General features: G+C 49.4%; 1 protein-coding gene across 1 annotated transcript in view; it reads left to right on the forward strand.

Moving 5' to 3' along the window:
- Flt4 (fms related receptor tyrosine kinase 4) overlaps positions 1-12454 on the forward strand; it is a 34114-nt gene extending 21660 nt beyond the window's left edge. Inside the window, exons 25-31 of the mRNA XM_035448107.1 lie at positions 593-704; positions 2467-2566; positions 3651-3756; positions 4508-4653; positions 6040-6160; positions 7873-7958; positions 12256-12454. Of these exons, the coding sequence (XP_035303998.1) occupies positions 593-704; positions 2467-2566; positions 3651-3756; positions 4508-4653; positions 6040-6160; positions 7873-7958; positions 12256-12454 (870 nt within the window). The remainder of the gene's footprint in view (positions 1-592; positions 705-2466; positions 2567-3650; positions 3757-4507; positions 4654-6039; positions 6161-7872; positions 7959-12255) is intronic.
- Positions 12455-16038: the final 3584 nt, after the last annotated feature.

Raw genomic sequence — 16038 nt, forward strand, 5'->3', positions numbered from 1 at the left:
GGAGGGGGACAGATAATGGGGGAGCATCATTAAGAGTTTGAAGGCAGGAGAGGGAATGAGAACTCTCCTTCCTGTGTGGAGACAAATGGAGTTGATAAGTGTTTGTCAAGAGGAGATGTCGGTGGTATGCAGGGATGCGTTACCTCAGGAGGCTGAGTTAAGTCTCTACAATTGGAGGCACAGATCTAAGATACATCCTCAAGAGCGTAGGGATGCATGTCTGCGCTAAAGAGGATGGGGCAGGAAGATCACAAGTTCAAGGCCAGCCTGGGATGCACAAGAAAGGAAGAGGTGGGGAGAAAGAGGAGAGAAAAAAAGAAGAGGGGAGAAGAGGGGAGAAGAGGAGAGGAGAGGAGAGGAGAGGAGGGGAGGGGAGGGGAGAGGAGAGGATGGGAGAGGAGAGGAGAGGAGGGGAGAGGAGAGGAGAGAAGGAGGAGGAGAAGGAGATGGAAAGGGAGATCTGGGCACCCAGGACAACTACAGGGAAGACACTTTAAATCCTCACAGAAGGAACTTGGGATTGTGGGTATCCTGGTGTCTAGCCTTAGCCCTCTCTCCTCCACCATCAGACATATCTCTTTCTGCCACTCAGGCTCGACTGCCTCTGAAATGGATGGCCCCTGAGAGCATCTTTGATAAGGTGTACACCACGCAGAGTGATGTGTGGTCCTTTGGAGTGCTGCTGTGGGAGATTTTCTCCCTGGGTGAGTCAGGGGCAAAGTGAGAAAGGGGGAGGGGATCTCCTGCCTCTGGGGGCTGGTCACACAACTGTAGCTGTGTATAGATATATTAACCCAGGGCCTTCTAGGGCAAATGACGGGTCACAGAGAACCCACCCACTCACCTGCCTCTGCCCAGCCTGGCCTAGCTGTCCAGAGGACTTTGCCCACAAAAGAGGCTCTCTTGGCACTACTTTGGTGCTGAGCAGGGCAAAACCTTCATTCACATGGCAGCCTCTCCACCATGGATCCCAAATGGAGTTCAGTACTCATTCAGTCTTAATCACTGTTCTGTTGCTGTGAAGAGAAACCATGACCAAGGCAATTCTTACAAAGGAAAGCATTTAATTAGGGGCTTGATTACAGTTTTAGATGGTTAGTCCATTATTATCATGGCAGGGAGCATGGCAGCATGATGCCAGGCATGGCCCTGGAAAAATAGCTGAGAGCTACATCCCGATCCTTAGAGCAGACAGAGAAAGAGTGGCATGGGCCTTTGAAACCTCAAAGGCAACCCTCAGTGACACACTTCCTCCAACAAGGCCACACCTCCCAATCCTTGTAATCCTTTCAAAGAGTTCCACTCCCTACTGACCAAGCATTCAAATCTATGAGCCTTTGTGGGCCATTCTCATTCAAACGTTACACCTGTGTCCACAAATCCCACACAGAAACAGGATGAAGGCCTCATGAAGGGCAGAAGAAGACAATGAACAAAACATAAATGTCACCAAATGGCAGCCACGAAACACTGTTACTAAAAACGGGGGCAGGAAGATCCTAGGAAGCTCAGGGGCCCCTGGTCTGCTGGGTGAGCCAGAAGGACTGGGAAGGAAGCAGGCCACATGAAGAGGGGCTGGAGTGCAGCTCAGTGGCTTTAGCATGCATTAGGGGATTCTATTTCTAGCAACACAAACAATTCACAAATAAACAATAGACAGGTCGGGTAGAGGCAGGTGGCCTAGAAGGATCAACGGGACACCAAGACAGTGGTCCCCATGAGTTGGAAGTGGGCAAATTATGAGTAGGATGATCAAGAGTTGCAAAGGGACTTTGTTGGACAGGTTCTGTGAGACTGTACTCCTGTCCCAGGAACTAGTCTCACAAATGCACGTTGGTGATTGTGGTGCCCTAGCAAACGAGCAACTTCACCAATCCTATTCTCAAGATTTATTTTTTTAATTTGTGTGTGTGTGTGTGTGTGTGTGTGTGTGAGAGAGAGAGAGAGAGAGAGAGAGAGAGAGAGAGAGAGAGAGAGGATTTGCCCAGCTGTGTGGGGTACATGCACCTGTGTACACGCACTTGGCGGCCAGAAAATGGTGTCAGGTGCTCTGTTTGTTCCTCCAAAGCAGGGTATCTCCCAGAACTGAGGCTGCCACTTTCTTGGCTATTCTAGAAGCCAGCAATCCTCAGTGATTCTCCTGTCTCTGCCCTGATGGCATCTGGGGTTACAGACATGTGCCAGATGTCCAGCTTGTCACATGGGTGTTGGGATGGGAATTCTTGCCCTCATGACTGCACAGCAAGTGTTCTTAACTGCTGAGATATCTCTACAGCCCCATTCAGCCCCTTTTAATTAGATGAAGAACTAGAGTGGGGGAGGGGCGCCCTGCAGCTAGCCCAGCCCCTGGGTAAGGACATCATACTGACACTAGTAGCAATGTAGAAGAGAAGAGGGGACAAGTTAGGCTGGACTGAACACAGGGCAGGCTGTTCCCCACCTATCCTACCACCTTTCTTCCATCAGGGGCCTCTCCATACCCTGGGGTGCAGATCAACGAAGAGTTCTGCCAGCGGCTGAAGGATGGTACTCGAATGAGGGCCCCAGAGCTGGCCAGTCCTGCCATGTGAGTCTCCGGGCTTGCCACACAGTTGTTGGGGGACAGGCATCGAGAGATAAGTGTGCAGTCCCAGGGAATAGGGAGAGGTGGTACAGACCGTGAGATGGAAGGCAGAAAGCGGAAGTCTACATTTATGGAGGAGGGTCTCAGGGCAGGCATGGGGACACTCAAGGGAAGGGGGTCATGGAGTTGTGGGGCAAGAGGTAGAAAGAGCAGGCAGGCAGGAGATGGCACAGGGGCATACCATCTGTGGTAGACACTGTCTCACTCCAACACTGATCCATCCATTCATCTACTAACATGCCCGAGATCTGGATCTCACTGCTGTGCCATCCTCAGGAAACCCAGAGCCCATAAAGCAGGCCAGGTCCCTGCCGCTGAGTGTACACGTAGATGGTAGTCACATAATGAGATGAGACACAGACACCCTAGAACACCTGAGAAGCACTACAAAGTCAGGTGGTCAGGGGAAGAGAGGACACTGAAGTGACACTTGAGGGACTGGAGACAGCTAGAGAATGATGGGGGACAGGCAGGAGGGACAGCCAGTACTAAATCTGAAGTGGGAACAGCAGAGCAAGTATGAGGGACAGAGCTTTAGTCCATTTTGTGTTTCTGTAGTACACTGGACATGGAACACTTTATGGGAGAGGGGAAAGTTTGTTTAGCTCAATTTCAGAAGTTCAAGAACAGACACCCTCCTCTGTCTACTCAGCCCTGGTGAAGACCTTCCGTCTGCACCCCACTATAGCAGATGGCATCATGTTGGGAGCACATGAAAGGGACAGTATCACATAGTGAGACAGGAAACAAGGGAATTTATATACAACAGCCTCCTCTCAAGAGACCCCACCCCTCAAGATCAGCATTAATCCAGTCATAAACCCCCTTGGCCTGTCAGTGGGCCCCATCTCTGACAAGTCCATGACCTCAACAGTGGCCAACCACTCTGAGGACCAAGTTCCCATCACATGAACCTTAGGGAATAAACTGCCATAGTGATCCAGGCAATACAGGAGTGATGGGACTGACTGGTGGGAGGGTCATGGTGCACTCAGACAAAAGGTCAACAACCAGCTGCACCCCACAGACGTCACATCATGCAGAGTTGCTGGTCTGGAGACCCTAAAGCAAGGCCTGCCTTCTCTGAGCTAGTGGAGATCCTGGGAGACCTGCTTCAGGGCGGAGGCTGGCAGGTGAGCCCCATCTTTGTCCTTGCCTGCTGCAACCATGGCCCAATCCTGGGTTCCTGCCTTGTCGGTCTTTCCAAGTCCCTCCAAGCACTGATCACCTGTCAGCTACCAAGCAAGGGTCACAATGTCCGACCACTGGCCCACGAGCCTATCCTCCCACTGTCCATGCTCCATCTCACGCAGTATGAAACTGGCCAAACACTACCAGTGTCTACTCTAGCTGCCATACAGATGGTCAGAGGTCACCTTTACCCACAAGGAGTCCCAGGCTAGCCCACACTGAGCCTGTAAGGCAATATACTGTCTTAAACAGGATGGCAGTACATTCCTTCACCTTCCAGCACTAATGAGAACAAAAACACTGGACTTGTGCATCCTCCATATCTCCCTTCCCAGGGGTACTTCCTGAGGGTAGCAGCTCGGGGCTGATACCTCATGCTCTAGGAGCTGAACTGAGGATGCTCAGCTGAGGCCTGTCCTGTCCCACTTGCCAGGACCTGGTAGGGTGGTTGGAAGAACTGGACAAGGCCAGCCCAGCAGGCATTTAGCAACCTTCATGCTTGGCCTGCTGTGAACATTGAAGTGTGCTAAGGCATACCATGGGCCCACTAAATTCTCAGAGTACTCGATCACACACACAATCCATCCTGACCCTATGGCCAGGGTCGGGACCACAGTAGCCCTGAGTGCAGCATTAAGACTGAGGATGGGCATGTGGTCATCTGACGCTGGAAATTTCTCCCATTCCTGCCAGGAGGAGGAAGAGCACATGGCCCTGCACAGCTCTCAGAGCTCAGAGGAGGGTGGCTTCATGCAGGCGTCCACCACAGCTCTGCACATCACTGAAGCTGACGCTGACAGTAGTCCACCCAGTGTGCATTGCCACAGCCTGGCAGCCAGGTCAGTTTTCCTCTCCCCCAGGGCTGGGCACAGGTCTGATGGTGACAGCAGTTTGGGGATGGCATCTTTTATGAGTCCTCAGGGAAACGCAACTTACTTGAGAGATCTTTTCCCAGGAGTGTCTTAGCCCATTGCTATAACAAAATACCTGGGGCTGAGAGCTTTAGAAAGAAAAGAGGCCCATTCAGTTCACATCAATGGAGATTCAAGAACATGGACGGTATCAGCATTCGCTTATCTCTGGGGAGAGTATTGTGGCAGGTGGCATTATGATAGCAGAAGTACGTGAAGAAGAAAGCATATGGTGAGAACAGAAGCCGGAGGAAGCCAGAGGCCCTCACTACTCTTCTTACATCTCAGTCTCTTGAGAACCAACCAGGGTCATTAGTCCATTCTGAGGTGGATGCTCCCATCCACTAAGCCTCAGCTCAGTGTCCTCACGAGGCGGATGAAGCTTCTAGCACATGGACCTTGGAGACACACTATAACCATATCCAAACCACAGCAACCAGCCTCCTGCAAATCTCTGTGCCTCTCTCTCCTTCACTCCACTTTCAAGGGAGTACCCATCCTTAGCACTTTTCCTTTGGGGACACAAAGTAGGATAGGCTGTGTCTGGGCCAAGACCCCTCCCAGGGTCCATCGCCGTTTCATCTCCAGAGTATGTCCCCAGGACCACAGGCAAGGCCCTAAGAGCAGTGAAGACCACACACTCACTATATTCAGGAGTGAAACAGCCTGTTTCTAAAATCCTGGATCCAGGGCTCTCACCCTTGGCAGTTTACACATCTAATGTATTATACCATCCACATTCTCACCAACATGACAGAGAGACTGGAGCTCCAGGGCTCCTGTCCCATGTGCATCTCCTGTCCCATGTGCTCAGGGCAGTGACATGCCTGGGACAGAACAACAAGCTGGTCCTTGCCAGGCTGCTTTCACCAAGCCCCCAACACACTGCACACTGACACTTGTGCACATATATGGGCAGGCCAGTCAGTGGTTAATGGCCAGCCTTGTCTCAGTGGTCCACCCTGAGGAGAAGGTCATACATGCCACTCTGCTTCATGCCCCATGCCATGCTCGGCCTGGGGATAGCTACCCCACTCTCCTTCTACTGCAGAGCCCCAGCAGAGGATTTATAATTCTCTTATGCAGCAGAGAAAATGCAGTGCAGGGAAGGAGCCAGGAGGGGCATACCAAGGTCAGCTGAGCTGTGTGATGGACACCAACGTGGGATCTGAGGACCAGTCCACACCTTGGACCCAGGCCCCACCCATACTCTGCCACCCGGCTGGAAGACCTTCCTCATGAGGAAGAGAAGCAGCCTGAGAGGTAGGAGAAGCTAGGATGAATTCATCAGAACCTCCTGTGTCCTCCCCACAGATATTACAATTGTGTGTCCTTTCCCGGATGCCTGACCAGAGGGACTCAGACTCCAAGTTCCTCCAGGATGAAAACATTTGAAGAATTCCCCATGACCCCTACAACCTACAAAGCCTCCGTGGTAAGAAAAGGTGGAGGGAGGAGGGATGAGCATGGTAGATGGGGCCAAGGGAAGCTAGGAGGTGGGGCACAGTATCAGGTATTCCAACACAAGTAACAGAAAAGCAAGCAAAACTTCTAAAATATTTTTGTTTAATTTCTATCAATGTGTAAATTGTACGTATTAATGGATGCAATGATATTTCAAGACATGCATCTAAGATTCACTAATAAAATCCAGCCTCCCTTTATCCACTTCATCCCCCCCTTCCCAATCTCTACTAACGGCTGTTCTACTTCCAAGTCAACCATTTTCTAGCTTCCACCTGAGAGACCCTACCATACTCATCTTTCCATGTGGCCTATTTCACTTAATGTGGTATCCTCCAATTCCATACATTCCCTGCAAAGAACAGTGCCTTATTCTTCTTTGCAGCCAAATAAAATCCCATTGTATGCATACACCACATTTTCCTGTTCCTTCCTCTGTTGACGGCACCTAGGCTGGTAGTTGCTCACCTACTGTGAGCACAGTGCACAGTACCTACTGTAGGCCACAATACACAGGCATGAAGGTGTCTCCTTGGGAAAGTCCTTGAAAATCTCAAGTCCAGGGAACACCTTAAGCTCTTTTGCATCTTGGTGATCACTCCAAGCTATCCTCCCGCAGCTGCTGGTCATTCTCACATGTGGCCTCCCTGCCTATTTTATCCCAGCTGTGTAGAAAACGTAGCTCTTAAGGAAAGAGACAGACAGACAGACAGACAGACAGACAGACAGGGAGAGAGAGAGAGAGACAGAGACAGAGACAGAGACAGAGACAGAGACAGAGAGACAGAGAGAGTGCTTGGAGCCAGTGAGACAGCTCAGTGGATAAGCTTACAAACTGGGTTCAATCCCTTCCACATGGTAGGAGTTGAGTCCAAGTTGTTCTCTGACCTCCATCCCATACTGTGACATTCATGTATATTCATATATATACGTATATATGAGTTGTGTGTCTGTGGAAGAGAGAGAGTGTGCTTACATTCCAACAGCCTAAGCCACAGTTGACACTGTGGGTGGTGGTTGGCATCAACAACCCGGAGAGTACGAGTGTCATTGAAAGAGGTTAGGATGTGGGAACAGGAAGCTTGCAGGGGGCCACTCAGTTGCAGACCCCTAATGTCCTCAGATCAGGTCACACATAGCAAAACTCGGTGAAGCTCAGCAAGTGTGTCTGTAAGTGATGAGACTGGCTCTCCAGGCCTGAGCTCTGGTGGCCAATGGCTTGGAGTCAATGCTATAACTTCAGATCTAAGTCCATCCAATAGGGGGCATGGATCCTGGACTCAGTCAGTGAGCTGTGACCCAAGGAGGGTGGGTGATAAGGTCATCAGGGAGGGGCCCTTGAGCAGACCACAGATACCTAGGCTTATGTCTTCAGCACTCAATGAAGACCTTTGGGAACTGGAATCTCAGAGCCTATTGCCTTCCAGTCTGGAGTGTCCCATGGCCTGACACAGCTCCTGCCTTCCAGACCTCCACCATCAGGCCACAGTGTCTCCCTTTATGTAAGAGGTGTGGCCTTCTCTGCACATTCTGATGGGCTGGAATCCACTCCCCTAACTGGTCCCCATGGGTATAAGGCCAGTAAGGCTCAGGTTCCTCGACACCTGGCCAGGCTGGGACACAGCTGCCCTGCAGGATAGCCTCACATGTGGCCGACAGGCTTGGCTGGTTCTCTCCCCACAGGATAACCAGACAGACAGCGGGATGGTGCTGGCCTCGGAGGAGTTTGAGCAGATAGAGAGCAGGCATAGACAAGAAGGCAGCTTCAGGTAAGGACCTCCAGAAGTGGGCACACCATCCTCGGGAGGGCCCTGAGCGGGAGCCTGCTGATGGAACCAGGGCCTGGCACTCAGAAGAATTTGTGCTTCCTATTTTCTCTGTGTGTTCAAAGTGAGCTTCTCCACCCAGTGCTCTGCCCCACTACCCACTACCCACCATGCACCACCAAAGGTAATGTTGACTGCTATGGAAAACCAAATCTCCACTCTTCCTTAAAAAAACAATTCCTTGAAAAGCAAGGTGTGTGTGTGTGTGTGTGTGTGTGTGTGTGTGTGTGCGTGCGTGCGTGCGTGCGTGCGTGCGTGCGTGTGTGTGTCTGTGTCTGTGTCTGTGTCTGTGTCTATGTGTCTGTATGTATGTGTGTCTCTGTGTGTGTGTGTCTCTGTGTGTCTATGTATATGTCTGTGTGTCTGTGTCTAAGTGTCTGTGTGTGTGTGTGTCTCTGTGTGTCTGTGTTATGTCTGTGTGTCTGTGTCTATGTGTCTCTGTGTGTGTGTCTCTATGTGTCTGTGTCTGTGTATGTGTGTCTGTGTCTGTGTGTCTGTGTGTGTGCCTCTGTGTGTCTGTGTATGTCTGTGTCTCTGTGTATGTGTATCTATGTAAGTGTGCCTCTGTGTGTCTGTGCATGTGTGTCTGTCTCTATCTGTGTATCTGTGTCTATGTGTGTGTATACGTGTTTGGGTGTGTGTTCTTGACATATCGCTCCGAGCAGAATCAAGCCTGAGCCACAGCAGGAGAATTAGTTGGGGATAGTCCCATGAAAGCAATGTGTCACTGTGTCACACAGTCAGTAAACAATGGAGAAGGCTACGCTTAACAGAGAAGAGCAAAGACCCTGGCACAAGTCTGAGGCTCCAGAGGCAATTATCTTGGGAAGGAATTGCTTCTGACAGGTTGGTAAGCTGGAAGGGGTTGCTGCTTGGTGATAAGGAAAGAAGAAAATTCTAGAAGATAATGACCCTACAAAAGTAAGATAATGTCCATAATTCAGAGAAAGCTAGGGAGAGGAAGAGGCTAGAAGAGAAGGAGGAGAAAGCATTGCAGAAACAGCACCTCACCAGGAGAGCAGCAGAGGGTGCTACTGTTTGCACCGGTTTCTCTGGAAATGCATTATGATAAGCCATTGAAAGGAGCAGCAAATCACAGGGCAGGTGCTGATGAATAGCAGGCTGAGGATGGGCAGAGTCTGTAGGGAGGAAGAGTGAGTTGACTTGCCCAGGTCTTTCCTCCCTCTTTTAACCCTTAGGCTATACTCTTCCCATGGGACATCAACTCTTCCTCACTTCCAATTATATCATTTTTTTCAAGCAACCATTCAGGATACAGACCCCACACTCTGCAGAGCCATGTTCCTCCAAGTCTGGGGGGTGGGGGGAATCTTGAACAGTATAGGTTTGGATTGGGCAGCATGACTACAGGGAAAGTGACAGGTTGGCTGTGGGTATTGATATAAAGCAGGACAGGGTAGAGGCTTTGGAAGGTATGTGATCAAGGGGACCAGAGGTGACACCAAAGATGTGGGTCTGAAATGATGCTTTTGGATGAGGAAACCTAGGAAGCCATCAGCATTAGTTTACCTTCTGCTGCTGTGACAGCAAACCTAAGCCTGGGTGACTTAGAGTGAGCAAAAGTGTAGTTGACTTGTGTCCCTCAAGGCTGAGAAGTCTGAAAGTAAGGTGCTGGGGTCTGGAAGAGCATGACCTCACAGCAATGGTAAGAGTAGGATAGAGAGCTGGAGAGATAGCTCAGAGGTTAAGAGCACTGGCTGCTCTTCCAGAGGTCCTGAGTTCAATTCCCAGCAACCACATGATGGCTCACAACCATCTGTTATGAGATTTGGTGCCCTCTTCTGGTGTGCAGATATATATGGAAGCAGAATGTTGTATACATAATAAATAAATAAATAAATAAATAAATAAAATCTTTAAAAAAAAAAAAAAAGACATGAATGCCGAGGCTAGAGAGATGGCTCGGTGGTTTAGAGCTCTTTCTGCTCTTACAGAGGACCCAGGTGTGATTCCCAGCACCCACATGGTGGCTCTTGAGAATCTGACACCCTCTTCTGGCCTGTATGAGCATTTCACATACATGGTATACACATACACATTAAATAAAACAAATAAATCTTAAAGGAGTAAATCAAACACAATATGTCAATGAGAATGAAATATGTAAAGAAGCAAACACCAAGAATCAGAAATTCTATAGCTCAAAACACAAATGGGTAACAGAGGAAAGAAAGTGAAAGATAAATCCTCTTAAAATGAAGACCAAGGTACTCCAGGACAATATAAATGACCAGATGTATAATGGAAGAAATAAAAAGAACCAATAAGCCAGGCAGTGGTGGTGCATACCTTTAATCCCAGCACTCAGGAGGCAGAACCAGGTGGGTTTCCATGTGTTTGAGACCAGCCTAGGCTAAAGAGAGAGTTCCAGGAGAGCCAGATCTACACAGGAAAAACCCTGCTTCAAAGGAAAACAAAACAAAAAGAACCAATAAAATTAAACTAAACCAAATAAAGAGATAAAAGGATCAGAAAAAATAGGTGTAGAAAATAGGCGGAAGTGTGGTGGGCAGTGTGAATAAATTAATATTTCTCTTAAACTTGTAAGCCAAGAACAAGTTTTCATTTTTATATAAATAAAAGAGGACATGAATCTGCTTATTAGAAGTATGTCTGGGTGCTGGAGAGATGGCTCAACAATTCATAGTACTTACTGCTCTTCCAAAGGACCTGAGTTCTCTTCCCAGCACCCACATCTGGCAGCTCATAACTTCCTGAAACTCCAGCTCCAGCGGCTCTGAGGCCCTCTTCTGAACTCTGAAGGCATACACACACATAACATACATAAACATACATATACACACACTACACACAAACTTAAATTTTTAATTTAAAAAAATTAAGTGTATCTAAATAAGTTGACCTAGAAGAAAGAGTAAACTCTAATTTCCTATCAGAACAATTCAGTTTTAAAGATAAATATTCTGGGGCCAGGAGATGACTTAGTCAACTAAAGCACACTAGGCCCAAGGACCTGAGTTCCATCCTCAAGACCCACATGGAAAAGAACATAGGTTGTCCTCTATTATCCACATGTGTATGTCTGTGTGTGTGTGTGTGTGTGTGTGTGTGTGTGTGTGTGTGTGTGTGTGTGTGTGTATTTCTCTCTGTATGTCTGTCTCTGTCTCTCTGTCTGTCTGTCTCTCTCTCTCTCTCTCTTCTCTCTCTCTCTCTCTCTCTCTCTCACACACACACACACACACACACACACACACACACACACACACACTAAATAAATAAATGTAAAAAAATAGAGACCAAATTACTATGATGAAGAAGAGATATCAAGATTTTCTTTTACAGGAGGATCCAAACTTTGGTCCTCATACTTGCACAGCAAGCACTTGGGGCCCTTCCCCCAGGCCCCAAAGCTAGGATTTTATCCCAAGAGTGACCCTTGGAGGCATGGCAGGAGGAGACCCCAATGTCACATCTAACCTTAAAGATCTCTCTGAATCCCTTCCAGGAGGGAAGTGGGAATTGATGTAGAGACATATGCCAGGGGAATTACCACCGAGTAGACAGTGATGCTAACCCTGGAGTAGGGGTCTGAGGGTAGATGAGTGTCAGTGGAGGTATTTTTCAGTTAGAATGGAGGGTCTCTGTACGGACTGGATATGAAGACTGAGGACAATCAAGGACCACACTCAAGTGCTTGGCTTGACCTAGAGAGAACACTAACAGCATTTGTTGAGAAGAACAACACAGGGACAGCTGTCTTGGGAGCCCACTGCTTCAGAATAGGTTGGGAGCAGGAAGGCTGTGCTACACCTTAGGTGCTTTGTGGTGAGGTAAGAAAAGAGTGGAGGGAAAGTAAGAATCCTAAGGAAGTGGGTATCAAAATTTCAAAGACAAAGAGGACTTTTCCCTAGAGGTGGCAGCAGAGAGCAATATTCTCTGTACTGGTTTTCCTAAAACCCATCAGAAGATGAATGCATGAGGTTCACCTGCCCACGGCAAGTAGATTCACTTAGCCTAAAGAAGCAGGGTTGAGGGGATGAAGTTGGCTATTTCCAACACCCTGTGCGGCTTGCGGCTTGCGGCAGCAAAGTTGCCCGTCGCATCAGATGATTCTGCTGCGCGACTGATGTCAAATCTGTTTGCGTCTCAGAGCCTCTGCGCATGCGTCATGCTCTGCTTGTGTCTGGTAATTCCAATCAGACCCTGACCCAGGGTCCTCTCACTTTGTTTATTAAGACCATCCTCCCTGTCTTGGCAGCTGTAAGAGTCCTGGCCAGCACATGGATATTCCCAGAGGACACCCTGATCCCCAGGGGAGGCGTCGGCGGCCCACCCAAGGGGCACAAGGAGGCAAAGTGTTTTACAACAGCGAGTATGGGGAGGTCTCCCAGCCATGCAAAGAAGGCGACTGTTCCCCGTCTGCTGTCTCCCCCTTCTTCACAGACAACAGCTACTAAGGAAACACTCCGAAAGGCCTCCTGTCCCTTGCTGAAACCAAGATCTGGCAGCTGGGCAGGAGGTACACCCTCATCGGGGCAAGACTGGAGGCCCAGGCTGAGAATCCATCTCTAGCTCCAGCCCTGGAGGAGTTTTCCATTCCCCTTTACAGCATCCCTAGCCAGGAAGAGTCAAACTCAGACACAAGGGTTCCCTTGAACTCTTCACCATTCCTGTGCCCCTTCATCAGGCAGTCATCCTCATCCCCACATTCGGTTGCCTGGTAGCAGCGTTCACAGATGCTGGCCCTCAAATAAGCACCCTGGCAAAGAACCTTCTCCAGCACTTGCTTTCGCCACCCTGGTGGGTAACAGGGTTCTGATAAAGAACACATGTGTCTGAGAGTCACACAGTAGAGCCAGGTAGAGTTAGACCACAGTCTCCATGTCCTGCCCAAACCCGATCCCATCCACTTGAAGTCCCCCACTCCCTTCCGTGTTCCTGATTCTTTCTCCTGGTCCTCCGGGGCTGAAGAGAGACCATTTCATTTCCATCTCAAAGCCCGGAAGTGGGAATGGAAGAGTCCTCGAAACACCTAACTAGTTCCTGGCAGCTGTTTGTATGCAACAACAAATCACAAGGAAGCAACAGCACCTCCCCAGGTGTTGAGAAGACCCATGTTTTATCAGAAGATCAGGCGCTGCTGTGAAGAATTTACTCATTGGAGTCCTGTGGGAAAGAAGCCCAAGGACAACCCTTCTGAATCTCAGTCCCCAACAACTGAAGGGCAGTCACAGCACGCCAGTCACTACAGCTCTTGGCCCCTCTCTTGAAGGCTCCCAGGCTCCACATGCATGGCCTAGAACCTGAGAAACCAGCTGCTGTTCTGGACCTCCCTTGCTTGGGTCTTTCCTCTAGAGTCAAGATCTGTGGGTTCTGTCCAAGGAAGGCTTCTGGGGCTGGCACAGAGGACACATGGCCTGATTCATCCATCACTCCGTGTCCCCAGGCTGCCCCTGCCTTCTGCTAACCCTATATTTGTACCTGAAACTGACCCCTGAATAAATCAAGCTTTTGTCCTGAGAGACCTCTCCATGGAAGCTGGAGCCTTTCTGCCCAGAACCCCTCCAGCCCAGCTCACACTGCCCAACCATCAGTACCAGAAGAAAGCTGCACAAAGATGAGTCCCACCAATCCCCAGACTCACCCCACTCCCAACAAGAACGCTTGCAGGACAGGCGACCAGACAGCAAGCAGGGGCTTGCTCGGCAGACCCTCCCCACTAAGTGTATTGTTCTTCTATGATATGTTGAATGCATGTATGACTCTAGTCCTCTTTGTTCCCTGTGGCCCTCCACCGCCCCATTCCTACACATCTAACCTGACTGTGGGATTGAGTCTCAAGCTCGCCTCATGGAAGCAGAGAGACTGTTCTCTCAGAGGACCAAAGGCTGCAATGGGGGTGCCGAGTCCTCCTCAACTCTCCCCCACGTGTGTATTACCTGTCTGTATCACCTCTCTTGACTTGTACACACATACGAAATGGGGAAGAAAAACATACTCTACCCTTTTAGGCAGTGTTCTCTGAAATGATCTAAAATATTTAACGAAAGATAATAATAAATTTGATGCCAGTCTTTGAGGTATAATGAATGGACTCTAAATAAGCTGTCTGTCAAATTCTGGTCCTAACCGTACAGTCCAAGAAGACCTCTGGGCTCAAAGGAAACATGGCTTGGTCCCCTTGACAAGGCTATTGAGCCTAGATCCCCATCCCTCCCTAGTTCAGTTCACATTCCCCAAAACTGACAGCAGAGGGCGCAGAGGAGACATCAGGGTGCCTGCTCAGCTTTCACCTAGTCTGTTTTCACCAGCTTGCTACACACATGTTCTCCTAATATTTACTTCATCTATAATGTAAAGCAGTGCTTTCTTGTCACCTACCGAAGTCACGAGTAGCTCCCTGAGCACCAGCAGTGGTAGACATGGAAGGCTCAGCTCCAGACAAGTCCTCTGCACCTGCTCCCTATGTACTCTTCCGTTCACACCAGGGAAGCAGGCCCAGCACACTCCTGGAGGTTGTCTCCAGGTCAGATGTCTCAGGGGCCCAGGAGGGAAAGCCAGTGATGGCAGCAGGCCTGTCAGCTGGGCCAGGCTGGAGGTGGACTTAAACACCCAAGAACAGGCAAACAACACAGTCAGATGGGCCTCTCTCCCAAGAGGACAGAAAAGAGCCCGACAGAGGACAGAGACAAGGGCAATACCTTGGTGGGCCAGCTGCACATTCTGGGCCTGCGCCGTGATTTTGTTGTCCACTGGCTGTCATCACTCTGGTGGGAAGAGCCCACTCCCATGGAGGCAACTGCTAGTGGTAGGGGTGCTTTGTTTTGTCATGGCTTCTATAATAAATCTAAGTATGAACAGAGAAAAAAAGCCACACTGAACACAAATATTTTGACACTTATTGTGCTATAATCAATTGCATTTGACCACAGAATTGGAGACACTAGCCTATCCCTAGGACTAGATCTCCTCTCTCACTAGCCAGAAAGGCAAGACCAGGCTGGACTGTGGGGTTGTGCAAGGCTGAGAGTGGAAGACAAGTGACCAATAAGAGATGCTTGTAACCAAAAAGCTGCTACTGAACTATTACATTCTAAGCTCTTATATCATTCTCACTTTGGGACAGCAGTGACTCCATCTTGGATGTGAGCAGGACACTGGGCTGGGGTTTGGGATGGAATTTCCCCAGGTACCTAACACACCAATTCGAATGACTCTAGGTCCTAGTGTGTGGAAACAGCATAGGGCAGTAGCTAATAGGGAACCTTCCTATGAGGGTACTGGGCATGAGACAAGCTTAGCCCTGATGTAGACCCTGTTCAGAGGACCTCAGGCATCTCACTGATATTTGCTGAGCTTTCGTCTACATAGTAAGGTAAGCACATTCACTCCTCACCACTCCCCATTCCAGTCAAGGGGCCACTGTGAGCCCTACCTTCAATCCAGGAACTCAGTAGGACTTCATCCTAGCCCAGTGTGAGCTCTACCTTCAGTCTATGAACTCAGTAGGACTTTATCCTAGCCCACTGTAAGCTCTACCTTCAGTCTATGAACTCAGTAGGACCTCATCCTAGCCCAGTGTTTTACCTTTAGTCCATGAACTCAGTAGGACTTCATCCTAGCCCACTGTGAGCTCTACCTTCAGTCCATGGACTCAGTAGGACCTCATCCTAGCCAACACAAAAATAGAACACAGGCCTTCAGAGCAGTGAGAGCCCACTGACACCTCCAGGGAGGGCCCTGAAGATGGAAGTCTGTCTTGTTTCCCTCAGCCTGAATCACTGTCTCTTGTTTGGCATCGCTAGCTGTTGACTTGTCACCCCAGAAAGGACAAATGGAAAAACAGGAGCAAAGAGATAGCTGAGAAATGCAAGGTCCTGTTGAAATCAGCTGAGCTTGGCTCAGTGGCAGAACCGTCCTTGGAATTTCAGTCACTGCTTATTGCACATGTATCAGCATTTCTGCCACCTTCAGCAATACCCTGAGCTCTCCCAGCAAGAACCATGCTCACAGTGTTGTCCCACTCTCTCCACTACAGGGC

This window comes from Cricetulus griseus, chromosome 7 (assembly GCF_003668045.3).
Source record: "Cricetulus griseus strain 17A/GY chromosome 7, alternate assembly CriGri-PICRH-1.0, whole genome shotgun sequence".
Classification (NCBI taxonomy): Eukaryota; Metazoa; Chordata; class Mammalia; order Rodentia; family Cricetidae; genus Cricetulus; species Cricetulus griseus.